Genomic DNA, 25,596 nt, shown 5'->3' on the forward strand with positions numbered 1-25,596 from the left:
TCAGACTTCAAAACACAAGTAATTGTGCAGGCTCTGGTCATATCTCTGCTTGACCACTGCAATGTCTCACTGTCGGAGTTACCAACATGCACCATCAGACCCCTCCAGATGATCCAAAATGCAACAGCATGTCTCAGTTTTGATCAGCCAAAAAGGACGTTACACCGCTTTTCAGATCTCTGCACTGGCTTCCTGTAGCTGCCTGAATCAGGTTCAAAGCCCTGACCCTTGCCTACAAAGTGGTCAACTTAGCAGCACTGTCTCACCTGAACTCCCTCATCCTGGTCTACGATCCCTCACTCTCAATTTTCAAAAACTTGCTATAAACGGAACTCTTCAGAATCTTTCTGTGGCAACAATATTAGGTCTCTGCTAAATGGTTTGCTTGTGAAAAGGCTGCTGGACTGATGACCCCAGTGCTCCTGTTCGACAACCACTACTGTGCAGGTTTAGCATTAAAACTTATGTCACTGACACAACAACAATTTTAAGGCATTTTAATTGGTTATAAATTTGTATGAGAACATGGAAAACAAAAAACAAACAAACAAAAAAAACCCCAACAACTTTGTATTATACAGGCACAGTATCAGTTTTACCTTGACACTATTGAAGAACATGATTCATGTTGAGATACAGTTTTTCCCTGTTAATTTGGTCTTAGCTTAACACTGCCGACACCTTGAATACTGTTCATTTAAAGATGCCTTTCACTGACTTCACTACATCCCGGAAGATAACCTTTAAATGTGAGCCATCGCAGTATGGTGCGTTTCTCGTTTGCTTACAGGCACAGAACATAAACGCCTTGTCTTTCTCTGGAGTGAAGAATACAGGAGAGATCCCCGGTGCTTTAGACTTGTGAGCTCCATCGCAGAAGGGCTGACAGAGAGAGAAAGAGAGTGAATACACAGAATCACATAATCAACACTAGAATGGTTATAGAAAAAAGTGATCATCAGCATTCTACATTTAAAATATGTTAAAACAGACAAACTAAAAGGTAATAATGGTATTTAAGTGTCATTTTGTCTTCCTGTCTTCTGTGATCTCTCTGCTTCTAGCTGTAAACCAGCAGTGTGTTTGCAGGAAACGATGTGTGACTCTACTGACGGGCACCGCGTGCGAGATTGTAACCTGGGTAAGGTCTGAGTGCCTCTTCAACCTGAGCTCCGCACACATACTCGCTCACCTGTTTCTTGCTGTGTCCACAAGCACACCAAGCGTAGCGTTTCCCAGCAGACACCCTCACCCTGTAGGGCAGCCGAGCTGCAGGGACTGACTGTGCAGACTGACAGTACTGAACCTGGACACAAAATGCACCATCACATGAAAGATGGAGACAACGTAAATACACTGAGTGGTCACTTTATGAGGTACACCTGTACACTCTAATGCAGCAGTAGAGCTGCTGTATTTGAATTACATTAGATTGTACAGGTGTACCTCATAAAGTGGTCTGTAAGTGTATGCTGAAAGATTTGGACAAACAGTTTACAGGTCGACTTTTAACCAGGAAGCTACTTTTAACAATACAAAATAAATCTTTATTGACACAACAGCTGCAGGACATGTTAGTAACATTAGTTTTATTGTACTTGTACAGACATGAAGTGAGGCGTTCACGTGTCCTGTCTTGTACCTGCAGTATTAGTACAGCGCATGGGGTCAAAGGTGAAGGCGAATAAAAGAGGGTGTGCCAGCTTTCATGTTTGCACAGAGACAAAAGATATTCAACAGCGACCTATGTTGCCTGTCTGCATATTTCTCCTACATTATCCTGCTAACTCCAACGACAGAGGGGGAAGAAAGCGGACTTGAACACAGCGCCGGTACACACGTCTCCAGACCACCACACTTTGAAGAGGTAGGCAAAACCAAGGGCTCACCAACGAAGAGAAAGCCGGCCGAGGTCGCGTGAAGGTCAGCGCGGATCCTCTTCCCCACTGAGACTATGAAGAAGGCCGTGTTCATTTTCCCTCAAACTTTAAAAGGCACGAAGCCGTGGTTCGAGCACTGCTCCACAGCCGGGACTCGAGCAGGCAGCTGCTTCACAAACCTGCCGCTGCACTACAAACAATATGGCAACCAGCGGCGACGCTGCATCGTGATTGGCTGAGGAGTGTAAACATCCTGCCGTGTCACGCCTTCACGCCCCGCCCCTCCCGGCTCTGACGTATTAAAGGTATATTCCACTCTAAATACAAACACAAGGCAAATACTAATACACTACCATAAACCACTTCATAACAACTCAGTTAAAACATAACATATACATACATACATATAACATGTTAGGTATGGCTTTGTTAATTGCTAACACATACTAATAGGATAGTAGTTACAAGAGTATTAGAAAAGAGTCACAACCTCTGTCATTATTAACAGCTATAAGATATAGAGCCATTATTAAATGTGACTACAAGGGGTGCCTCATAAGAAATTGTGCTTTCTACACTGTTTATGAAATTAACAAACATGATTATTTTTCAGGTTAGTTTGATGTATAAATTGAAATAAAAAATATTGTGATTGAATTATTTCAGAAAAGGTTACACTTGCTACATAGGAATTCACTGCACAAGACGTGGTAGAAGAAAATGTTTTCCAGCTTTTAGTGGAGTAATTTAGGAATGTGGTCCTTTATATACTGAAAAGTAGAATATTTGTTACCAATATTGCTTAATTTTTCTATTCTGTTCAGACACCAGGCCAGGACATAAATAAATTATGTACATATATAGTCAAGTCATTCAACAGCCAAGAGAAAATGTAAACAACTCAGTAAAATACATTTATTGACAAAAAAACGTCTTAATTTGTCCTTTTAATTTTACACACAAAAATATTAAAATACTTTACAGGGCTTTTTATCTGAATATTGTCAAATTTGTTCTGATCAACTCAAACACATACACTGTACACTGACAACGTGCTTGTCCTTTTTAATATTCAGTGCTCATTTAATTTAATTTCTTTTTTTTTCCAGGGAAAAATGCATTTAAAATTATGCATAGTAACTACTTGGTATTTAGCAGTATATTTGAGAGAACTCACTGCATTTCATGCAATTCATATCCCAATAGGTAACTTGCTCTCCATCAAACCTCATACAGAGCCAGGTGCTTAAATGTTGTAATACATAAAAGATACACAGTACGACATTCAGAACATGGATTATCTTGATTACCCAACTTCAAAGTTTAAAAAGAATGAATGTGTTTTTTTCACAACCGTGTTAAAGTATACAACTCGTACTTCAACAAAATTCAAAAGGTACTAAAAAAAAAAGAAAAACAAAAATGAAAAAGAAAAAAAATTAAAGATTTACAATTGGGCCCAAATTGCCCCAGTGCAACATGAGAAAGAAACCGCTTCAGAAATCCTTCGCACCACTCTTCAGTCAATGTCTTGGACATAGTTGTGTGCCGGCTGCGAGGTGATTCATTAGGACATACTTGGTAAATTGCAGACCTCCTACTTGGAGTCGTGTCTTTATCAACATAATCAACATTCTCCTTCTGTCATTGCTACAGTATTAATCACCGACTCACGAGCTGCTTGAAGTTCCTCTCTGATGTCTACATTAGCTGCTAACAAAACAATCTAGCATTCAAGATATCACATGTATGGGAGATTATGTTCAAGACTTTAAACAGAATTGAGGAGATATTTGAAGAGGCCTGTTAATATGGTAGAAGAACACAGGAGAAAACCTGAAGAAGTAATCCCTTACTTTGTGGGTAAAAGATGAATGTGTTAGTGGCCTTTGTAAGACTGAGCAGAACAGAGGCATCACATGTTAAGTAGAAGGAAAGAGAGAGAGAGAGCTTATCATAGTTTCTATGTTGGCTTACGTTAAATTATGTGGTGAAAGCCAGCGGTAAAAAGATTCATCATCTTCTCAGCACTGATAACAGCTACACTATGTATCACACACTGCTGCAACAGCACTTCAATAGTAGTTTACAATGTGGCCGTCCCTCAGCCGTCTTCCTATGTCACCACTGTGCAGGCTTTACTGTAACAACAAGTCCTTGTTTCTCAGTTCTGCAAAGCACAAACAACTAAAGAACATTGTATCTGAACACAAAAATTACAATAGAAAATGCTTTGACACTTTAGTTACCACTATACGGTTATTCACACAATTCAACTGTTGAAATTGTCAGTCAGCTATCAAAAGTATAAATGGGTTTAGGAAGAGCGCTTTCACTGTACTAATGTACTCCTCTGTGTACCGGAGATAAAAAAAACACTATCAAAGAAAGATGACAAGAGAGTAAGCCTCTGGGCTCATGGGTTTCTCTGTAAATCTAGCATCATTAAGGCATTATCTATCCAGTATTGCTAAAAGAACGACTAGTTGGTGGCCATGAACACAACACGTGTATAAGAGTAACATAAAAACTGACACAGTGCAAAATACTAATGTAAATCAAAAACCTGTAAGTCCCTAGTGAATTAATTAATAAGTACCAAGTGTCCTTTAGAAGGAATTGTGTTGATGGCTAATTTGCTCTGTTAGCTACTAACATGCAAAGTGCACAATGTTTAGGAAAAACAATTACATCTTATCTTTTTTTTAATTATAATTTCCAAATGTTTGGTTTCATCTGCTTAATCTCCATAGCAACTGGAAGAATATAAAACTCTGGTGTTGGTTTAGAATACAACCTGGTGCTCAACATTGATGCTGACGTCAGTCTCTAGTGGACGGTAGCACCAGTCGGGACACGTGGGTTGTGTGCCATGTTTACATTTATGTGAGTTAATACCTTAGATTTTAACGCCAAGACTTTTTGGCGGGCATTTACATGCAGTGAAGGCTATTGCGGTAATGAGCGTGCTAAATGTCAATGAAAGGAAAAACAGGCGACAGAAAAGTCTGAGGTAATAACTAGCTTCATGTTTGAAATGCCACTAACCACACATGGAAAATGACAGTATATTCATCCTTTACATAATAAATGCCTAGGAGAGGCTGCAACATATAGAAGATCTGGATGAAACGTTGGGCGGGCTGAACACAAAGGGAAGACAAAATATTGAGGAAGACAGTTGAGGTTGCTGATTCTCGCTGACTGAATGGTAACTCTGGTGCGAGCTGTGGAGGGGATTCGTCAACGGTCAGTGCTTGAGAAGTCAGAGAACACACACTCTGACGTTGAGTTCACACCAAAACCAGTACAGCACCTGCAGGGGTGAGCAGGAACTCTGGCTCTGCCTTCATAAGCAGCCCCATTGGTCTAGCTAACAAATTAGTGCAATTTAAGAAGAGACCACTGAATTCATGCTCTCTGAAAGCTGCCTACACAAAAAACCTTGGAGAGGAACCTCTGATATAAAGAATTTTAAAACATGAAAAACTTCACCTTGATGTTTAAGTCCATCTTGTTTTACATTCATAAAAGAGGGTTTAGGATAAAGATGACAGAGAAGGAAAGATTTTCAAAAGTCTTGTAAGTTGACCTTCAAGTGGGTGTGTGATGTCCGATATCTTCATTTGAGCTGCTCCTCTGTTAATCAGTCACCCGTTCTTGTCTCCACCTTTGTTACTTGCAGCCTAAAAACACAAAGACTAAAGCTGAGACACATGAATGCATGTACAGTCATCATGAGCAACCCTGCATCATATTACTCACCCCGGGCTTGTGATGTGCATTGTCCTGCAGGCCAAACAGGTTACCCCCCTGTCCGCCCTGCAGGGGCGAGGCTGTCGCTGACGACAGCAGGTTGGGTGACTGGGCGATCATGGGTGAGTTCGGGGTGGAGGTGAGTGCTCCTGTCAGCGTGAGGCGCTGCAGCTCCCTTTGTCTCTGCTGCTGCAGCATCTGGCACACCACCACCTGCTGCTCCTGGCGGATAGCGAGGGAGAAGACAGCAGGTTGATAAGACGTTCAGGATGTGTATCAATTAAAACAGAAGGGATTTATTCTCTTTCAATGCTGAGGGAGTTTTTCATCATGAACAGAGTACGCTGTAGTTGTTTCTGTTGCTGCCTGTTTCTGTGCCCGAGTGGCTCCATTCGCATCACACTTTCACCACTTTGCAAGTAAAATAACAAAATGCTAATGAGTGCTGCTTTGCTGTTTCTGTTGTCCTCACACAGCAACTTCAGAGACTATTCAGACCCCTTCACTTCGTATCGAATCTTTTTTTTTTAGTTAATTTTATATTTATTAAATTTGCCATAATTCTAAACTTAACTGTCTAAAGCCTAGATTAAAGGTGGAGTACAAATAATAAACTGATTTAACATTTCACTGTAAATGATTCAGTCAAACGATTATTTCCAAAAACTCACTATGCCTAGCCATACATATGTGTGTCGAAACAAAAGGATTATCTCTTAATGTTTTTTCAAATTATTATCAGAACTAGTCACATGACAAAACAAGATGAAAAAGAGAGTGCTGTTACAGGAGTGAAGTTCTGTGAGGCAAGGAACTGCTGGAGCTGCTGCTGTTGCTGCTGCTGTTCGAGAAGAAGCTGCTTCTGCTGCTCTGACAGGAGCGAAGACCTGAAAGTCAAAAGACGCATTTAAAGCCCAGACGACGACGACGATGACGACGACGACGACGACAACAACAACAACAACAACAACAACAACAACAACAGACTGTCTGATCAGTGCAAACAAACAGAGACTGATCCATGGTTCTGGTAAAATCAGCCAGCTGCCTGTCTTAATGTCAGCGTCTTTAAACAAAACAACAGTTAAAATTCAAGTGGGTTCATCGTCAGTTGATTTAAAGACACACTGGGAACGTACGGGCTCACACTCTTGGGAAGCTGGAAGCTCTGTGCCAGCGCCTGGGGGTTGAGTGGCGGAGGTTGGGGACGCAGAGCAGGGAGTGTGGGCTGAGGGGGGTTCTGCACGGGAGACTGGATCACACCGTTCAGACTGCCAAGCACACCGTTCATAGTGAGCTGAGGACTTCCTGCAAGGGACGCCATGAGCCCGCCCACCACGGGAAGAGAGGAGCTGCCAGCCTGACTGATGGTCCCCAAGCTGTCACTCAGACCTCGACCCAGACCGTTGAGCAGGGGCTGGCTGAAGGAGGCGGGGCTCTGCTGTGGAGGAGGAGTACTCTGGAAGGACAGGGACGAGCTGCTGCGGGACGGACTACCAGAATGCAGCTCCTGCAACAAAGAGAGGAAACGTGGATGTTAGTTATTTGGATGTCAGCCTGCTTTTGATGTGTATTCAGTGCTGTTATTGCCTCTGTAATCTGCATACGGTCAGTAAAGGCTTGATGACACCTTCAGTTATCACTATTACCTCTGTATCGAGGCCTACATACTGTAATGAGGTTTAAAAGGCAGAAACATACTTCTGACCCAGCTCTGTATAATGTGTTCAAGGAATGAAAGGATCTACGGGTTCTCACCTCAGACGAGGTAACAAAAGAGGTGTCATTCAGGAAGCAGGTTTTGGACAGGGGACTCTTATTGGTGCTCAGGGGGTCTAAGGAACAGAGAGGCACAAACACGGTGAAATCTAAAAAATCTAGGCTTTCTATTGTCACTATAAGCCCTTATAGCATCTTCACATTAATAAAAACTTGCTAGCCTCATACTAGCTGTGTTCTCATGAGTTTACTGTACAGGAATCATGTGATGGTAACACACTGATGAATAAAAATCTAAAAAAAATAATAATAATAAGTAAAAAAATTGCTTGGAGAAAGAAGGAGGGCAGGGACACAGAGATAAAAGGAGTTGGAGTCCTAAGGTTTGATGAAAGTAGGTAGAAAAAATAAAGAACCTGACCTTGGGAGGATGACAGGAAGTTGATCTGGGCAGAGGTGTGCATGGATCCCTGGGTGGAATGAATGTGTGGAGGAAAAGGCACAGCCAGCTCGGTGTTGAGCAGCTGCAGCCGCTCCTTCTTGGCAGTCAGGCTGAGGATCTGGTCCTGGAGTCGCTGGTTCTCCTGCTGCAGGGAGTGTAACGACTGGAGCATCTCCACAACTGCAGGGGGAATGGAGGAGAGGTTTAACATCATTAACACACACCATGGAAGGTCCTGGAAGGGAAACTTGTGAGATATTATGTTTGAATAAATGTGTTTAATTGTAGTGCAATTGTTAAATGCATACAGTACCTTTTAAATATAACACAAAAGATATTATACCTGTAACTATAAGGTATAATACCACCACCACATTGCTCTACAGTGTGAATGACGTACGTCATTCACCCTGTAGAGCTGAATGACGATGTACCACTCTGTAGACACTGCACTGGCATTTCTAATCAGGTTCTACCATTCACTGTGGATGTTAGATTTAAATGTAGTGAAAGTATCAACAGTTCTCAACTAGATTTTTAAACTAGCTTTTCTATTGAGCCGCTGGTGCAGGGCGCTCTGCATCACACACAGGGAGAACAAACACACTCTTCTGTCTTATTTCTGCAGCGTGGAACAGTAGTAAACATTCATTAGGATAAAATGAACTCTCCCCAGGGCACAGATAAATATACTTAAGACACAGACTGCGAGGCATTTCCTCTCTAGTACTCCAGCTTTGCTTATGCCTGACTCCAGTTGGTGTTTAGTGACATCAGAAGCCTAGTGTTGCACTTACTTTTTCCACCATCACACCTTGTGGGTGTGTCAGAACACACCCATGTTTAATGGGTGTGTTCAATAAACACATGAAAGATTGTGAATGTTTGTGTTTATCAGCTCAGAAATATTGTGTTTGTTGATATCTGTGTGACTTTGGTGAAGATGAGATAACATTTCAAAACCAGCAAACAGTTTAGTTTCTCCACTGTACACAGTTATTAGAGATACTATGATGGCTGGGAAGGAAATGTCTGAGTTTAAGAAGGAAAACAAAGCACAAAGCAAAGACGATGTTATAAATGTCAAGGAAAGTGAAGTATGCAGGAAGAAACTGGAGCAAAGGACAGATTAGAGAACAAGTACCAACTGATGTCCCTGGTATGAGAGGAAAGAAAAAAATTAACATAGTGAAGGAACATGAGAAACAAAGCTGCTTTTAATATTGTGGCAGCATGATGTCTCTCACTCTGCTATTTGTTGCCCCTGACAACGTCCTCAGGTACATTCATCATCTCTAAGTAGCACCAGGTTGTGTTCTGAGTGGAGGTAAACACACTCATGGCCTGCAGTAACAACCTGGAGCTGAATGTTGATGAAATGAAGAAAGTCAGGAAAAGTACACAGATTTTGGGTTTTATCAATAAAATCTACACAGAACAGCATGAGTCTGTCCTTCCTTCACACTTTGTCATCTTGTGACCCTCAGTTTATATTGGAACTGTGTTGGATCCACTGGTGTTTGGCTTTTTTCTCAGGATCACTCACTGTTGACTCCCATCTCTCCGTTGCCGTGTTTTTCCAGCAGGAGCTCAATGTGGGAGCTGGCTGGAGGGACGTTCTCCGGACGGGCTCTAACTCCAGCGCCCAACCCGTCTCTCTGGTCAAACAGAAGAGGAAGACAGCTCATCGGAGACCTGGTGGCAGATTAGGAGGAGTCAGAAAGCAGTAAGATGTCACTGCTGTAGCCAAGCTGGGAAACAACCTTGTGGCTGTGGTCTGTGTCTTTCTTTTCTGTCTTTTCCAACCCCCTCAGTCACTGTGGTAGGTAACCAGCCACTTTTCTCCTGTTGTTTCCTATTTCTGTTTCTGAAATCGAAACTGAGCTGACTACAGAACACGTATCCAAATCATGTTTCACTTGATGGAGATGGCGACAGTGTGTCATAGCTGAAGCTGTGTTTTAGTGTTCATGTGTTTGTCTCTGTGCTCACTCATTTCCAGCAGCCTTGGTGGAGTTTGTGAACATTCATGTGAAAGGTGAAAGAGTAAAAAGTGACACTTACTGTGAGGAAAGACTCTCTCTGGGTGAGTTCCCCTGACATGGAAAGCGACAGTCGTCGAGGTCGAACTCTGACAACGGGAACAAAGACATGACTTCTGTTTACTGACAGCCGTTACTCATTTTGTGTGTTTTTGCAATATAATAAGATTGAATGTGTGACTCACCTTGCAGTGAGGTCTGCGCTTGGCTCAGTAGTGGCGGCAGTGTCGGGGCTGTGGAGAGACAGCTGGCAAAAGGCTGACAAGAGGCCAGGCTATAGGAGGTGCTGGAACCTGTATGGACCTATAAGACAGTGAAGATCAACATTAAGCTGACAAAGAATTAACACTTTCATGCATAGTGGTCACTACAGTGGACAGCTATTGAAAAGCTGTTCTCTTGTATATGCATGGCTTAGGGTTAGGGTTAGAGCCATGGACAGTATTTCTCTATCTTTTAGTAGAACATCCTAGAAACTCTGCAGTACATCCGTCAGAGGCTAGGTTACATTTTTATTTTATTAAATATAAGACTAGATTCAAATGTGAGAAAACATCAGATTAGCATTATTTTTTATTTTTTTATCTCATAGCTTTCAACTCCATGAAAAATAGGTTCATAAAAAAATTCATTGTTTTTTGTTTAACACATGTTGACTAGCCATGTGTTAAAAACACAGGTATATACATGTAGGGACTTAAATAAATCCTAAATTGTAATTAATTATGTGTCAATAAATTAGTTGATTGGTTTGCTGATCATTTCAGCTTTAGATGCAATTACTTATAGTGGGAACTAACTATTATTTCCACTATAATTGAATTGTTTTGTGTATAAAATGCCAAAACATAGAAAAAAAATACAATTACAATCTTCCACACACCAATAACACATGTTCATAGTTTGATTGATCAAACAATCAGTTCACAACATGTCTGAAGCTGAAATCAGCAAAGCTTTGAGTGCAAAATAATAAACAAATAAAAATTGCTAACAGATTTTCTGACAATGTTTCTGTTTTAAACAGAAGCTTTCAGTTTGAGAACGCTCATAAACAAGTTTGTCTGTGTCTGAAGTACCTGTGTGTTTGTGACAGCGTTGACTGACGGAATAGAGAGAGAGGAGCTGTGGGACGAAAGGAGTCCTGAGGAGAGAGGGGTGCTACACATGCCCCCTCCCAGGGACAAGGACGTGCTGCACACCCCTCCACCCAGGGAGAGAGGGGTACTGCAGACACCCCCGCCTAATGTGAGAGGGTCCTTGAGACTGGAGTAGACACCTGAGACACCAGAGAAATAAAGTCAGGTGAGGAGATATTTTTAAAAGTTTCCATCTCAGAAGTGCGAAGACCCCAAGAGACAAGAACATGTGACACTCGAGAGAAAAGATTTTAAAGTAGGCCAGGAAATCTGCCACCTGGAGCCGAGTGCAGCACACACAAAAACCACTATCTTGGACAAAATCTCTGTCTCACGCAGATTAAATAAATACTGTCAGACATATTTACTAAATATTTCAAACTTTCACAACCACATGCGTGAAAAACAATGCCATGACAGATCATCTTCACTGTTCCTGCTGGAAGTCCAGTGGCCTCTTCTTCCAGCCTACATTACTACAGTGATGTACAGGAAAGCTGCTGCGGCTCTGACATGTCATGTGTAACGGAAACATTTCAACACTTTAGAGTTGAGCTGCAAATGAACACACCACAGTGCAAAGAGATAGAGAAGCAGCTTTTTTTTTTACACACAGGAAGGTAGTGGGCTACCACACACACGCACACACACCCACTCGTATAGACTCACCAGAGCCGAGCAGCGAGTTGCCACGGCCCGTGGAAAAACTGCTGGCAGAGGTGGAGGAGAAAGAGGAGGAGGAAGAAGAGGAAGAGGTGGAGGAGGGAGGTAGCGTGGAGGGGAAGGCAGGGTGCGGGATAGAGGACAGGCTCGGGTAGAGTGACGAGGTCAGGGCTGGAGGAGGAGGAGGAGCTGTGTGGTGATGGTGGTGGTGATGCTCCTCTTCCCTCCTCTCTCGGTTCTTGCTGCCCCGTGGGCGCCCTGGACCATGCCGGCTTTTCTTGTTGCCACGGTGCCTCCTCTCTCGGGGCAGCAGTGGGGGTGTGGCTTTGTCCTCCAGGTCCGCCTCCTCCAGGATGGGCGGCGTGCTCAATTGAGACGGCTTGCAGAGGGACTTGGAGGTTTTGTGGTCCCCAGAGGAAGAGATCTTGCGGATCTTGCTGCTGCTGCTCAGCCCTGATGAGGAGGTGATACGCATGATGGAGCCAAACGTTGAGATGGTGACCTTGTTTTCGAAAGGGCTTGAGTTTCCCTCTGACCTGTCATGACCCTGTGACCCTGCCAGTGGGCCATCAGCAGGAGTCAGAGCTGGTGGCTTGTGGTATTTACTGTCTTCCTCCTCCTCTTCTTCCTCCTCATCTTTGTCCTCCTCCTTCTCGTCCTCTTCTTCCTCGTCGTCCTGCTGGGCTGCCGGCCTCCTGTGACGCTCCTTGCGCTCCTCTCCGCTGTGGTCGTCACCCCCTCGGTCATGGTCACGTTCCAGGCGGGAGGAAGATGAGAACTGATGGAAATCCTGAGCAGAAGACAAGGAGCCACCTCCGAGACAGAAAAAAGGAAGTCAACTTCAATTGTTTGCACGTGACCTTCTGTGGCTTCTGTCAGCTCTGGCTTTCTCCATTACACTGACAGTAGCATGTCAGCATTTCACTGTTCATCTTTTACCTGTGTTGAATGGACTGGAGGAGCAGGAGGAGGAGGAGCAGCTCTTGCCAGTGCTTCCTGTCTTCTTGCTGCGATGACTGTGACTGTGTGAGCTCAGCTTCTTGGGCTTTCCCTCGCTCTCCTTGCTGCTGTGGTGGCTGGAGGAGATCTGCACCAACACACACAAATGCACACACACGTCATTTCATTAGTTCTTCTTTTTGTAAAGCCAGCCACCTGGTATAGGTCTTGATTCAGGGTGGCCAACATCCCCCAGTGGGTGGGCTTCTCATACCTTCTCTATGCTGGTGCTCGTCACTGAAGAGCTCAGGTTGTCAGAGGACTTCTTGTGTCGCTCTTTCTGACGAATCTTGTCCTTGTGACTCTGAAAAGACACACACACAAACAGGCTGACAAACACACCATGAACTCAACTCTCTCTCCCTTGTGATTTGATCATTTCTCCTGTAATTGAACTTCTTGTGTATTTGTGCAGTCTGTCTTCATTCCAGGGTTTCAACATTCTCCCAGATTATGTTCTTCATATACTCCATGTATACATTGTCTATAATATTTGTACTTAGTGCATGTGTTGCTCTTTCTTTATTTCTTCCCCATTAAAGCGTTTTTGGGCGGTGATGATGTCATATGCTCTGACATCATATGCTGTACAGACCGGAAAGCCCAATGAGGAACATTTGTGAATTCTACGTAGACTATAAATAAAGTTTGACTTTTGCTTGCCACATTTACTAAGATTAGCAGTGTATTATTATTGCTGTGAAATATTTGAAACTGTAATGGTGCTACTATGATGCCACAGTACCAAAAACTCTTTTTCAGTACTTTAAAACAAAATTACAAGATTACGAAGCGGACAGTCAGTGTGAACAGTCTTTAAATTTACACAGAGGTGTAACGCTTCAGAAACACAGAGTCCAGAGTCTCCTATCACGTGTATTTGCAGGGTCATTAGAAGACCACTTGTCTTTGTGCACAGGTTGTACAAAAATGTAACTCTGTGTCCGCTGTAGTGTGAGCGGTCTCAGGGGTTTAGGGACAGTGCAGAGTGTAGATCATCCATGTTTTGAAATCCATCAACTGTCCCAGCAAATCACAAATTGACATATGAAATGAACCATAGCTTAAAAATCGAGGTCTGAACCGCACCGTTAAACTCGCACTTTACACACATTAACGCTGGTTTAATTCTAGTACGTACCTTCCTCTGTTTGTGGTAGTGGTGTTTGTCCTGTGAGGGAGAGCTGGAGCGCCCCCTGGAATGACTGAAGGAATTACTTGTATTTTCACTGGAGCGCAATTTCTTCTGCTGCAAAAGCCAAAAAAACCCAGTAATCCTTTGAAATTTGAAAGTTGCTGCTTATCAAGTAATGTTTTAAAGACTAGTTTGACACTTAAACTATTCGTTATCTTCAGTAAAAACACAGCTACAGACAGCAGCCATTTAGCTTAGCATAAGGACTGCATACCGCTAGGGCCACAGGGATGTGGTAAATCAGTTTGATTATCAACCACATGAAACCACAAGAGGTAAGGACAGAACAGCACACTAATTGGTAATGAGGAAAACACCTTACGGTGTATTAATAGGATGAGATTCAGGTTTTTACCATCTTGTTGTAGTGATGCTTGCAGTAGCCACAGTATTTCACGTTGTCAGCTTCTGGGCCTTCTTCCTCACACAGAAGACCAGCCATCTGAGCACTGAACACAGGGTGTCACAGGGTCAGACAGGGGAGAGGAAATAAGATCGCAAAGCTCTCACACACACACACACACACACACACACACACACACGCCATTCTTTCAGCCTTGATTTTAAATTGTCAACATACGCCTTGTGATATGAATCAGCTGTCCACCATAAAAACACAAAGTGAAATGTAAACTGATAGGGAGGTTGGAAGTTGGAAAAGCTGTGCACACACTGCAACACAAAGACAACTAACAGGAAATACATGTAGGTCTTTTGAGGAACTGTGGACAGGAAGAGGCTGTTAAAGTCTATAAATACCATCCTGCTGTATTTTTACTAACTTTTAGTTACAGCTAGTAAAGATCATTTGTCACCGTCTTCGTGAAGTTTTCCTGTTTCAGTTCTTTCATGCCAGTCTTTTAACTGATTCTGCTCACTTGCTTGCTGTCCAGAAATCTTTGAAAGAACATGTTGTGAAGGACACATCATTCATGCAGCTGCACACATTCACGAACACATCCACACACCTACCAGGTGACGTGAAAAGCTTGTCTGCAGCCTTGTCTGTTGCAGGTCATGCATGCTCCGCAGGCAGCCTTGCTCTCCCTCCCGTGCTCCTCGCAGATGTAACAGGGCTGGTGAAGCAGTTAAAAAAAAGAAAAAAAAAAAAGGGGGAGAGAAGGAGACGGTTATTATCATGAGCGGGTACTTGACCTGACATCCCTGCTCTTTTAAAATCAGATTCATGTGGAGAGCTGAGTAAAGTTTCTTAATCCTTGGAAAGACCTTTTCTATCTCCTACCATGGCAAACTCATATATTCAGGTTTTTAGGCCTTTAGAGTTAGTGCAGCATTTCTACACTCCTTCATATTGGTATCATCCTAACATACAAGTGCACAGAATGCTTAAGAGTTGCACGTTTTGCTCTCTAGATTTAACTGTGTGCAACTTAAGGTGCAATTTCTTTTCTGTCTAGTTCTGTTAGATGTGTTTAGATGTGTATTTTTTGTCCTGTGTTATTCCTATTATCTTCTTTGTGTGTGTATGTTTCTCTGTGTAATGGCGACACCAGAATTTCCCTTCTGGGATTAATAAAGTATGTGTTTGATCTAAATGATCAGGAAGTTCTTCATGTCAAATCAACAGATGGGGCTTTCTAATGGAACACAGTTTGTCCCATGCTTACTGCTCTATACAGGGAAACTGTTACCCACATGTCTGGGACCGCTGTGAAAACTGACAATAAACCCTGGGCACATACAGTGAAACAGCATCAGCATGGAGTCACTTATTAATAGGACTGTTACAATATCTTGTAAGACTGAAGGTAAATAGCTTCACCATATGACACTTTGAGTCCAGAGTGCTGAGAAACGGCCACGTGAGCTGTTTCCATCATGATGTAGGTACAGGCTGCTGAGCACAGACCTTCCTATGTAGCTCGGTTAAACATGCCTTTGTGATGGGTTAGTTGTCACTTTTGATTCATTCCTACTCTGTCGCTGGAGTGTCATGTTGTTTGATGTCTGTTTGTAATTGTCTTTTAAACATCTTCTGTTGTTAATGTCTGACAGCTGCCACAGAAGAATTTGCAGTATAATAAACAAGAACGGATGAACAGCCTTGGCTGCCATGCAACTGCGAAACGTACATGTCCACAGTATACATGTGAGAATCACAAGCAGGCAAACAGATATGTGCGCACGCACAGCTTTTGTACTTGCTCCTCAGCTTTTCCCCCAGTGAGCGAGGCTGACTGGTGGTGGTGGAAGGGGAGGGGTGGGGGGGCAGCAGAGGCCTAGCAACAGGTGCTGGACAAAGGAACAGCAGGCTCTTTACCTTATCACTTCAGCCCTCTCTGTTCTGCCTTTTCTCTCTCTTTCCCTCTGTCTTCCTCTACTCCCTGCACCCTTCTCCACTGGTCTGTTCCCCGCAGACGACGTCGGCTGTGTTAATGAAAGGCCTGAGACGTAGCGTTGTCCCAGTGCGTAAAAGGCAGAGTGGCTTCTCGAGTTTTCACTGTCCATTGTAACGTCGTCTGGGAATGCAGGCAGCAAAATCTGGATGAATGGCTCTGACGGGGGAAAGCTGCATGCAATTTACTGTAGCTGACACAGTAATATGAAACCAGGCGCTAGAATACTTGCATGTGTACATTTACATGCAGGCTCGCACACACACACACACACAGTGTGTCCGCGACTGGCTGCTCGGTCCATTAAGTCCATGCCTCAAATATTGATTTCTTTGTTATGTGCATTGCTTTAAAGGGCCTGCTCTGGTGCGTGCTGAATTCACCACCTGCTACGCAGTACGCTCTGCCAAACGTCAAAGCCTATACGCACTATAAAAGTGGCTACAACAATAGTTACAACACAGTTGATGCATGATAAAGCTACAACAGCCTGAAGCTAGTCTGTGGTTAAATGGTTTTCTTTGCAAAGTGAAAAAAACAGACATTAGCAGAATATTGTAAGAGCTGTGAAAGTGTGACTGTATATACTATATGATGATGGATATGTTCAGTCTGAGTTCCACAGCACGACTCGAGTCCCATTATCTTTGTAATTCGTCAGTTAGTATGCACCACCAGTGTGTATCATTTGTTAACATATGATTAACCAGCAATCATTTGTTTCACAAGGAGGCGACGTCCTGTTTCCTGACACATGATGACTTCATTACCCTTTTTTTAATCTACGTTCAGTATTTGAAAAGGTGGAAAATGTCCACCACAATTATCCCAAAGCTGTGGGTGATGACAAGCAAATAGATTTTACTGTTAATCATCTAAAAACCAATAGCATTTAGCAAATGTGTCATTTTATAAGATTGATGACTTCAGATGAATCACTCCGGCACCGTCGGCTTCATCGCGCTGGTTGTGTCTGTGCCTGTGGTAAATGCTGTTCTTCGTTTCTCCCTCAACCTGCCTCATCTATTTCTACCTCTCCCACATTTCCAAGAATGACTTTCAACAACCTCCGGATAGCAGGCGTGACCCTGCCACATTCAGCTCTGGGTTTGTACGGGATGTGTGGGCGGAGGAAGTGATGGTGATATGGAGCAAAACTGCTTTTCCCGTTAAGGGAGAAACGAGAGTTGTGCTGCTTCCCACATGTCTCAAAGCTGCGTCACGTCATGTTAGTTAGTTGAAGCTACTAGTTTTTAGAGGACAAATGTGTGATTCTTCCATGATGGATCTTCTCCCTGTGGGATTGTCAACGCTGATGGAAAAAATGCATTCTTAAATTCCTGCTCTGTTTTCTTAAGTCCTGACAGCAGAGCTGATGTTTATAGTTATAGCCCCAATTTACCATTGAGTGAAGAAGCTGTCAACAAAAACTGTCTGTGTGTTTGTGCACTGGATTTAATTGTGATGCCAATAGGACTGAGAAGTGTTCAATATAGGTACAATTACTTGCAAAGAGAAAGTCAGACCACACTTTACTTCTAAACGTGTTTTCTATAGGTTATCTAACCACAAACGAGTCATGTGACAGAGAGAGAGAGAAAATAAGAATCAGGCCAAGACGTTAGTGGCAACTCATGATACTTGACAGTTGCCAACTAAACCACAGTGTTTAGAAATGTGCTGATGTTTGTTACTTGGTCATAGTTCAAATACCCACATATGTGCTGGACCAATACCAGCAGGGCATATGTTGCATGTCAAGTTTTTAAAGGAAAAAGTGTCAAGTGTTCAGTCAACAGTGTGTTTTTCAGCACCTTGATGTATCTCTCGTTCGGGACATACTGCAGGATGATGGGCTCCATCGTGATGACGTTGGCAAACTGCACCTCGGGGATGTAGAGCGCACACACAACGTGGGCCCAGCCTGACGGGACAGATCGGCAGCGGATCAGTGTCACAACAGCGCTGCTTGTGAACAAAGCTTGAATTCTGTTTCAAAGGAGGAGGTGGTCCTGAGAACAGCCCCGGGCAGCAACGAGGACACGAGGGATGACACTTACCTCCGCTGTCTGTCCTCTTGAGGGCGCCATCTTTGTGGGGGCACAGCTCACACCTCTGTGGCAGGACGGGAGAGAGCAGACCTTGTTGTGAGCGTGACGTTAATGGGAATGGGTGATTAGATGGTGTGGATGTGTCGTGTCAAGTCATGTCGTGTGTTGGCACACTCACCACGCGCGCCGCCCTCTCCTGTGACTCACACTTGCGACAGAACCACGGGCCGGTGGGCACCTGGACAATGCCATAGCATGCTGGGAACAGGGAACAAACACATGGGTACGGGTCACTGAAGTCACATGCACATGTAATTTTCCAACACACATCTGAATAATATTTCCCTCATCTCTGTCATATTTTAATCTTATCACCTGTCCACTTGGGAATTTGACAACAACCAGTTCAACCTTCATTGTCAGCTTTTGTTATCTTTTAAAAAACCCTCCTAAATTTCTGTACTTTGACTTCAGAGAACGCAAGTTGTTTATTTCAGAAACCTTCCCTGTAGGTGAAAGAACAGTGAGGTCTGCCAGGCATGGCTGGGATGCAGCCTCCCACAGCGAGTCCAGTCACAGGACACAGTTCTACTCAGAAATCGGATCCTACAAGTGAACTGCTCCTTCCTGGTCGCGCTGGAGCAACAAAGCAAGAGGACACAAGGTTAACAGTGTCCAAACCGGCAGGGCCCGCCGGGGCTGTTGTTGTCGCAAAACACGCCTCTTTCAGTACGTCGTGAACCCAACCGGGCCACACACACACACACACACACACACACACACACACACACGCGCAGGCGGACCTCAAGTGCCATCAGGGCGCTATCCAGGCCAGTGTCACCGCGGCTCTGGCCCTGTGTGTGTCCTCATGTGAGGAAACAACACGCAGCACGCCTCCCCACCCCTCCCACACACCAGCACACACAAACACGCACGTAGACAGCGACAGGTCTACCTAGGAACCCCAGCGACCTATCAGCACCGCTGGCTGCCTCCGGCCGCCGGCTCAGCCGCCATAGCTGCCCGGTAATTACGCGCTAACGGCGGCTAACGTTACCTTGGTGAACGGCGACGCTGCAGCCGTGTCCATCACAGTAAACCAGCGGGTTCTCAGCCCAGCCTCGCTCGTCTGAACACACGCAGCAGCCTCCGACCATTTCCCGCATGCTGCTCCCATATGTAGAAAGAGATTTCCCCTCCCGGCTACGGCTCAGACCTCGCCCAGGCCCGTCAACGGGTCGTCCCGCACTTTAACGCCGCACCGGGCATATTCGTGAGGCGCTTTCTTCGCGCACTTTCGGCGCAGCGGAGACCAAATCTCGGCGTGGGGTTTGTGCTGCTGCTGCTGCTGCTGCTACGTTTTTTTCCGTGATGTCCTCCCCGTCCCCATAGAGCCGATGCAGTGCGCATGCTCAGACCTGCTCCTCTGGGTCGGAATAAAAGTCACAGCAAAGGTAGAAAGTAGTTGTAATAAAACAACAAATGGAAAACAAACACGCGCCCGTCACTTCTTTGGCCGCGCGTTCACGGACTTTAGTTTTGAACTCGTTTCAGTGTGAGGCGATCACAGCCGCTCAGCCCTCTCCTTTATAACAGCTTTATAGATTAGCTGAGCAAAACATGTGGATCAATCAGCCAAAACCGCTGGCTGGCATCAAGCTTGTCTCAACAGCGCCATCTTCAGGACTCACTCAGGATAGCGAGGCAACAATTACAAGCTATTTCACCATCCAGTGATCTGACCTGAAGTGAACAACATCCACAGTGATGGAGACCCTCCATCATAGCACTGAGGATGATCTACTACATTTTTTACTACATTCATGTTCAGTGGCCAGTAAGGTGTCACTACACTGGGATTTTATTTTCTCTATTTGTAGACTACGCTCCCTCCAGATGCAGCCAAACAAATGGATATTAAATTCAAATTCTAGACATTTTTATGATTCCTTACTCTCAACATGTTATTGTCTAATTAAAATACATACTACAATATGGATTGAACACTGATAATTGGATATCCGGTGTTAGTCAGTCAGCAGATGTCACCAGAAACCTCTTAATTTATGATTCCTGTCTCGACTGGCTGACAGGACTCTATCAGGACAGTTTTTATGGTGGAAAGAGGACTTCACACACACTCGCACACACACACACACACACACACTCGCGCACACACACACACATACGTACATCCTATTCCTGTTTCTTTTATATTCAGATGATGTGTCAGACAAATATCCTCTATTTGTCCTCATGAAGTGTTAATCATCCTACATTTCCACAAACTACTGTGACTTCAATTACAGTTTCAAACGCCTGAGTAAGAAACAGACAACCTCACTAAACAAACTACTCAGAAGAGAAATACCCTGAAGTTGCTCTCTTTTTTTGGAAATAGAGAAGCAGTGTGGTTGTACTTTTGAAATGGATGACTGGGCTTTTTAATCTGACATATGGACATGAAGCTGTAATGACAGTTTGCTTCACAAGTGTCACTTCTCTTCAAACTCAAAGAGAGAAAAGGGAACTGGCACTGATGGAGAGGACAGATAAGGCAGAGGCAGCTGGATGAAGCTAACACCCCTTTCTGGTCTGAAGGCAGCAAAGTGTGACCAAGTCCCTGCGCTCAGCATGTGGGCGAAGTGCATCCACATTCACATGCGTGCACACAGCCTGATGTACTGACATAATAACTTAATAGTTAGTCAGAAACCATAACGTCACCAGAAATTCCCCCAATACACTCAAAGCAGACAGATTAAGCTGTCAGATCAGGTTCCTAAAGTTTGTCATATTTAAAATTTTCCACAAACCCTAAATTTTCAGCTAAAATTTGCCCCCACACAGATGAATTCCCATATGTGGACTTTTACTGGCACACCGTGATCTGTGGGTGAGGTGAGAGCTACAGTAAGTGGGACGGGTTAAACAAATGATCTAATTCAAATCATTTGTGCACACAGTCATTGGGCTTCGAGGCTGTATTTCTTTTCGGAAGCAAAAATACAGTCCACGGGGAAAAAACATCAAAGCCCCTTCTGTCATGCATGTTATGTAGTACCACAGTTTCCCCAGCAGATGGACGCGGATTCGAAGGGAAACCGGTGAGCTCTAAATCCAGTGATGAAATTTGGAGATAGTCTCCAGAGCAAACACAGGTGTTACTTGACATTTAGCCCTCATTTGGTCATTTTCTGAGCTAACTTCTGACAGTAACTTAGACACTGCAGCCGAACAAGAGCAAAAATAGGAGCTAACACTTTTGTTACAGATTCATGATCACTTTGATCTACTGTCACATAAACCTTTAGGGGTCCACAGCACCTTATGTTGAATTCAGACCTACCTTGACCTATTTATATAGGTCTGTCTTTGTTGTGCACTGCAGTTTTGAACTTTACACATACAACTACAGGTTATAGATTTGCAGAGACAAAAACGTCTCTGCAAAACTGTGAGCCATTTGTGACTAGTGGGAGCGCTAAATGAGTATAATATTCAGGAGTGAGAAACCAACACATGGTGCAGAGCGAAGTGATGTCCTTTGAAGCTGTAAACTGCACTCTCAAAACCACAGCCTAAAAGGAGACATGTGACCTTCTAGATAATAGGATTTTTTTTTCTTGCGCTCTTGAATTGGTGAGTGTTTTTCAGAGACACTTCTCTTGACAAGGTGCAGGTCTATGTGTGATAAAGAGGATTTTTTTTATTTTTACACCTTTACACAAATAACAAGAAATAACCCAACAGCAGATAAACATACATACATACATACACACTCATATTTGCTACTTTTAAACTGATACATGACATGTTGCAAAATGATACAGCTAAATGAAACAGCAAGGGACATTAAGAAAAGAATTATGTATGAAAAGGAGTAGAATTACTCCTGCATAAACACTTTACAGACCATCTTTTCAGATGAGTACACTATGACTAAGAACACTCTGACAACTGTCACTCTCCCTTAACGTCTCTCTCAATCTCCCTCTCTACAAACACACACACAGACAGAGAGCCACATAGCTGCTACTTCATGCTTTCATTTTTGATACTACCAGCTACTAATATGAGTAAATCTGTGTGTGCTCATACACCGTTATCTGTCTGAGCAGATGTGTGTGCGTATGTAAGCATGAATGTCAGCAGGAATGAAAGCTACTTCAGTTCTAGGCGGTGCTCGCCACGGGCTATGTGGGAAGAGAATTCGTAACGGTCCCGACTGCGGTGGCCACACACGTTGCACTCGAGCGGGTCTCGGAAGCCGTGGCACCCCATGTGGATGGTGAACATGACGTAGTCCAGGAAAATCACCCTGCAGTGACTGCAGGGGTACACTGCACTGGGCAGCACTCCGGCGTCCCCGTCGGCCCGCACCACTCGTAAAGCCTCCAACGGCGACAAGGGGATGTGCTGGCCGTGTGGGTGAGGAACACCGTTCTGGTAGTTCAGCCCCCCCAATAGATGCCCCAAACTGTACATTGGAGGCTGGGACATCTGGGAGCCATCAGTGTGGAATGAGTCTATGCCGAGGGGTGGCTGGGCGGCGTGAGGGAGGCCCAGCAGTGGCATCCCCATCTTGTGGCCATTGGTGAGGCCCATTGGGCTGATGTCGTTGCGGCTTAATGAGATAGGGTAGGGCCGGTGGGACGAAGCTTGTTCGCTGTCTGGGCCTGTGAGGACTGCTTGTTGTTGATGGTGGCCCTCTGGCCCTGGGGAGCCTGGTGCAGGGTCCTTGAGATCAGTTCGAGGAACCAGCTCCCTGTTAAAGCTCAGGTCCAGACAGACACCGTTGTCACCTACACCATGAGTAACATGAGAAGAAAGAGCGCTAAAGATTCAGCAGCAGCACATTTCACATATTTCATCCCACACATGGCCAGAGAAATAGCACAGACAGCAAGCAGCAGTTATTATTTATAGATGGAAAAAATATGTAATATAGTTCCTTACAGGACTCTAAGGGGTCCTCACTTTGGTGTTGCTTTAAAGAATCAGAGCATCCTGAGCCAGCAGTGGAGCTTGGAGGCATGAGAGGACAGAGGGCTGAGAGGAAGCAGACGATGTAGACGAAGGCCTCTGGTGCAGCTGCACCACAGAAGTATAGACAGAGAGGCACCTGCTCACGTTTCTCGCCTCCCGCCTGCTCTCTCTCACTCTGTGGTTGCAGACATTACTTCTCTTTTCCCCCTGTGGTTGTCATATTGAAAGATCTCACTTCATTTGTCAACGTGATAGAGAAACGTAGGAGGGTTTTTTGCCAATACACAGTCGTTTTGTGAGCAGTTTGAGGCTTGATTGCGAAACTACAACCCAATGTTAGTTATGCTTAACCAGAAAGGTGAGAGCCATATGAGAGCTATTGAAAATCGTTGTGTGTGCGTGTACGCCCATAAAGTTTGGGAAATCGCTGGGCCAAGTCAGCCATTTACTGAAACTGATATCCACACAGGCAAATTATCTGAGTTTAAATCAAAACATACATTGTGAGTAATTAAAGTGAGAAGTTTCAAGTGCACGTTTCTTTTTTTTTTTTTGCATGTATCCATTTATTTACCCGTGCATGGTTACTAATACCCACCTATGACACAATTCTCACACAGAATTTGGATCAGTGCAGACCACTCTGTGGTGTGTGCAGGTATGAGCAGGTGTTTCAGCCTTCAACTCCTGTCTGGCAAAAAAATAGAGGCCAGCAAAGACAGACAGACAGACAGACAGACCAACAAGTAGCTCAGGCAGACAACTCCAAATGATCTACAAAACAGGAATTTTAAAGCATAAAGCAAAAAGCACATACATACATATATATATATATATATTTCAAATAGAAAGCAGCATGTTGTATCTTTACAAACTCTTGAGCTCTAAAAAAGTAGTAAATATGTCCTCCAGTAAACAGGGTGACATAATCAGCAGAAGTAGACATACTAGTCAAACACAAAATGTAGCCCTACATTTGTCGGTGAGTTTGTGGATATGGCTGGTCTTACCAGTGAACTTTTGTGGCATTGAACTCTTCCGTTTGGCTACATTGCTGGCGAGCCTGTCAAGCAGCAGAGCACGCTCAGTGCCCATCTGAGTCCTGGATGTGTGGTTGTCCTCTGCTTCACAGCAAGAGAGTGAGACAGTAAGTGCAATGAGGAAATGAAGACTTCTTCTCAATCAGGCAGAATCATAAGCAGCAGCTGTCCACCTGTCAAAGCCTTTGAAGTTGTGTGAAGTCAAACAATTGTGCAAAACACCCCAGCTGCTTGAAGCAGAGACGCACTAGGAAGAACAACATATTAATTTCAGATCAGCAGCTCCTCTGACCTCACTTCCTGGTGCTTTTTTATTTCACCAGTGGAAGAGAGGAGACCGCAGGATGAGGATGTACTTCCTCACCACTACGGCACTATCAGGCATAAACTTACGACATTTGGTGACCACAGAAGCAGAGCATTGTGTGTTGCAACTGTGCAACTGCCCTGTCAGTATGTAAAGACATTTTTGGGGGGAGGTTAGACATAGAGGTGTATTTTTGTGTATACGTGTGTTGGGTGGCTGGCCTGAAACATTTGCCCTACATATTTGGCTTCCCCTTTGCTGTTGCAGAGATGCGAAGCGGTCTTCATAGCACTGTGCCTCCACACCACAGCAACTATAACCTATTTAGCTGTAATGATGGGGTAACAGCCATAAGCTTATTAATTTAATGAGGCTATAAAAACAGGATCTGCTAGCAATAACAGCTTCAATTGTGCGCCAGCTGCGAACGTACAAATATTTTTATAGACTGTACAGTGATCTGATAACATGAACAGCTATGTGCGTGCTCATGTGGACTGTCTTTATGTATTATGTCACAGTTTATGTCACAGTTTAAAAACGATTTTGGGTATCGTGCACGAGTCAGAAGGTGGCAGAATAATATGCTGGTGCTCACCTCTCTCAGTGGGACCTTTGCTCTGGATGTATACATGGCATCTCTCTCGGTGCTCCTCTAGGGAGCTGCGCTGCTTGTAGCTGCGACTGCAGTGGTTGCACTTGAAGGGCTTCTCTACTGTGAGCAGAAGTTTCAGTTAATCACTAACACACGAAAACATCAACATGGTATAGCAATTATTATTTCCTTAAGCGCGTGGTTTCATACAAAACTGATGATTTGCACATGATTAGAGACTATGCGGCTGATCTGCAGGTAGAACACGTGAACTGAAAGTGAATGAGTAAGTTTCCAGAGGTGAATGAGTAAGATGTCATATGTAATGTGTGTAACCGTATGAGAATGCATGGCAGGGTGTTACTGGAAAAGCCATGCCGGCTCAGCAGACCTTGATAGTTCAGATTCAAAAGGAGTGAGAA

At 44.1% G+C, this 25,596-nt stretch overlaps 3 protein-coding genes across 8 annotated transcripts in view; all 3 read right to left on the reverse strand.

Annotated features, from left to right (window-relative positions):
- Positions 1 to 481: 481 nt before the first annotated feature.
- On the reverse strand, positions 482 to 5,245 carry LOC113161894 (CDGSH iron-sulfur domain-containing protein 3, mitochondrial-like). The gene is made up of 4 exons (XM_026359709.1): positions 5,180 to 5,245; positions 1,890 to 1,952; positions 1,193 to 1,306; positions 482 to 882 (listed from the first exon to the last, which is right to left on the reverse strand). Exons 1-4 carry the CDS (start codon positions 5,243 to 5,245, stop codon positions 694 to 696), a joined length of 432 nt encoding a protein of 143 aa, XP_026215494.1. The 3' UTR covers positions 482 to 693.
- On the reverse strand, positions 2,772 to 19,645 carry LOC113161565 (protein AF-17). Its single transcript, XM_026359214.2, has 20 exons — positions 19,301 to 19,645; positions 18,422 to 18,501; positions 18,253 to 18,307; positions 18,007 to 18,116; positions 14,808 to 14,911; positions 14,191 to 14,284; positions 13,782 to 13,889; positions 12,855 to 12,944; positions 12,581 to 12,728; positions 11,648 to 12,454; positions 10,919 to 11,118; positions 10,025 to 10,142; positions 9,862 to 9,928; positions 9,344 to 9,492; positions 7,777 to 7,977; positions 7,395 to 7,471; positions 6,776 to 7,146; positions 6,424 to 6,523; positions 5,646 to 5,858; positions 2,772 to 5,566 (listed from the first exon to the last, which is right to left on the reverse strand). The coding sequence occupies exons 1-20, from the start codon at positions 19,407 to 19,409 to the stop codon at positions 5,531 to 5,533; spliced, it is 3,237 nt and encodes a 1,078-aa protein (XP_026214999.1). The 5' UTR covers positions 19,410 to 19,645; the 3' UTR covers positions 2,772 to 5,530.
- A 2,281-nt stretch (positions 19,646 to 21,926) lies between these two features.
- The window catches only part of LOC113162418 (DNA-binding protein Ikaros-like), a 28,229-nt gene continuing 24,559 nt past the window's right edge, over positions 21,927 to 25,596 (reverse strand). For 5 of the 6 annotated variants that reach the window (XM_026360531.2, XM_026360528.2, XM_026360530.2 and 2 more), the window contains 3 exons: positions 25,178 to 25,294; positions 24,243 to 24,356; positions 21,927 to 23,048 (listed from right to left, as the gene is read on the reverse strand). In XM_026360531.2, the coding sequence (XP_026216316.1) occupies positions 22,408 to 23,048; positions 24,243 to 24,356; positions 25,178 to 25,294 (872 nt within the window). In that variant the 3' untranslated portion in view covers positions 21,927 to 22,407. The remainder of the gene's footprint in view (positions 23,049 to 24,242; positions 24,357 to 25,177; positions 25,295 to 25,596) is intronic. The other variant, XM_026360529.2, reaches the window with a different exon arrangement.

Source organism: Anabas testudineus, chromosome 1, assembly GCF_900324465.2.
Source record: "Anabas testudineus chromosome 1, fAnaTes1.2, whole genome shotgun sequence".
In the NCBI taxonomy this organism is placed as follows: domain Eukaryota; kingdom Metazoa; phylum Chordata; class Actinopteri; order Anabantiformes; family Anabantidae; genus Anabas; species Anabas testudineus.

Excerpts from the sequence above, each read along its gene's own strand:
- LOC113161894 (XM_026359709.1), bottom strand. The coding sequence starts at position 5,245 with ATGGGGCTGCTTATGAAGGCAGAGCCAGAGTTCCTGCTCACCCCTGCA. Across the intron at positions 1,953-5,179 it reads CAGGTGCTGTACTGGTTTTG|TCTCAGTGGGGAAGAGGATC; the intron begins GTGTGAACTCAA and ends CCTTCTTCATAG. Across the intron at positions 1,307-1,889 it reads GGCCGGCTTTCTCTTCGTTG|GTTCAGTACTGTCAGTCTGC; the intron begins GTGAGCCCTTGG and ends TTTTGTGTCCAG.
- LOC113161565 (XM_026359214.2), bottom strand. The coding sequence starts at position 19,409 with ATGCGGGAAATGGTCGGAGGCTGCTGCGTGTGTTCAGACGAGCGAGGC. Across the intron at positions 12,945-13,781 it reads ACTACCACAAACAGAGGAAG|AGTCACAAGGACAAGATTCG; the intron begins GTACGTACTAGA and ends GTGTCTTTTCAG. Across the intron at positions 7,978-9,343 it reads CGGAGAGATGGGAGTCAACA|TTGTGGAGATGCTCCAGTCG; the intron begins GTGAGTGATCCT and ends TTCCCCCTGCAG.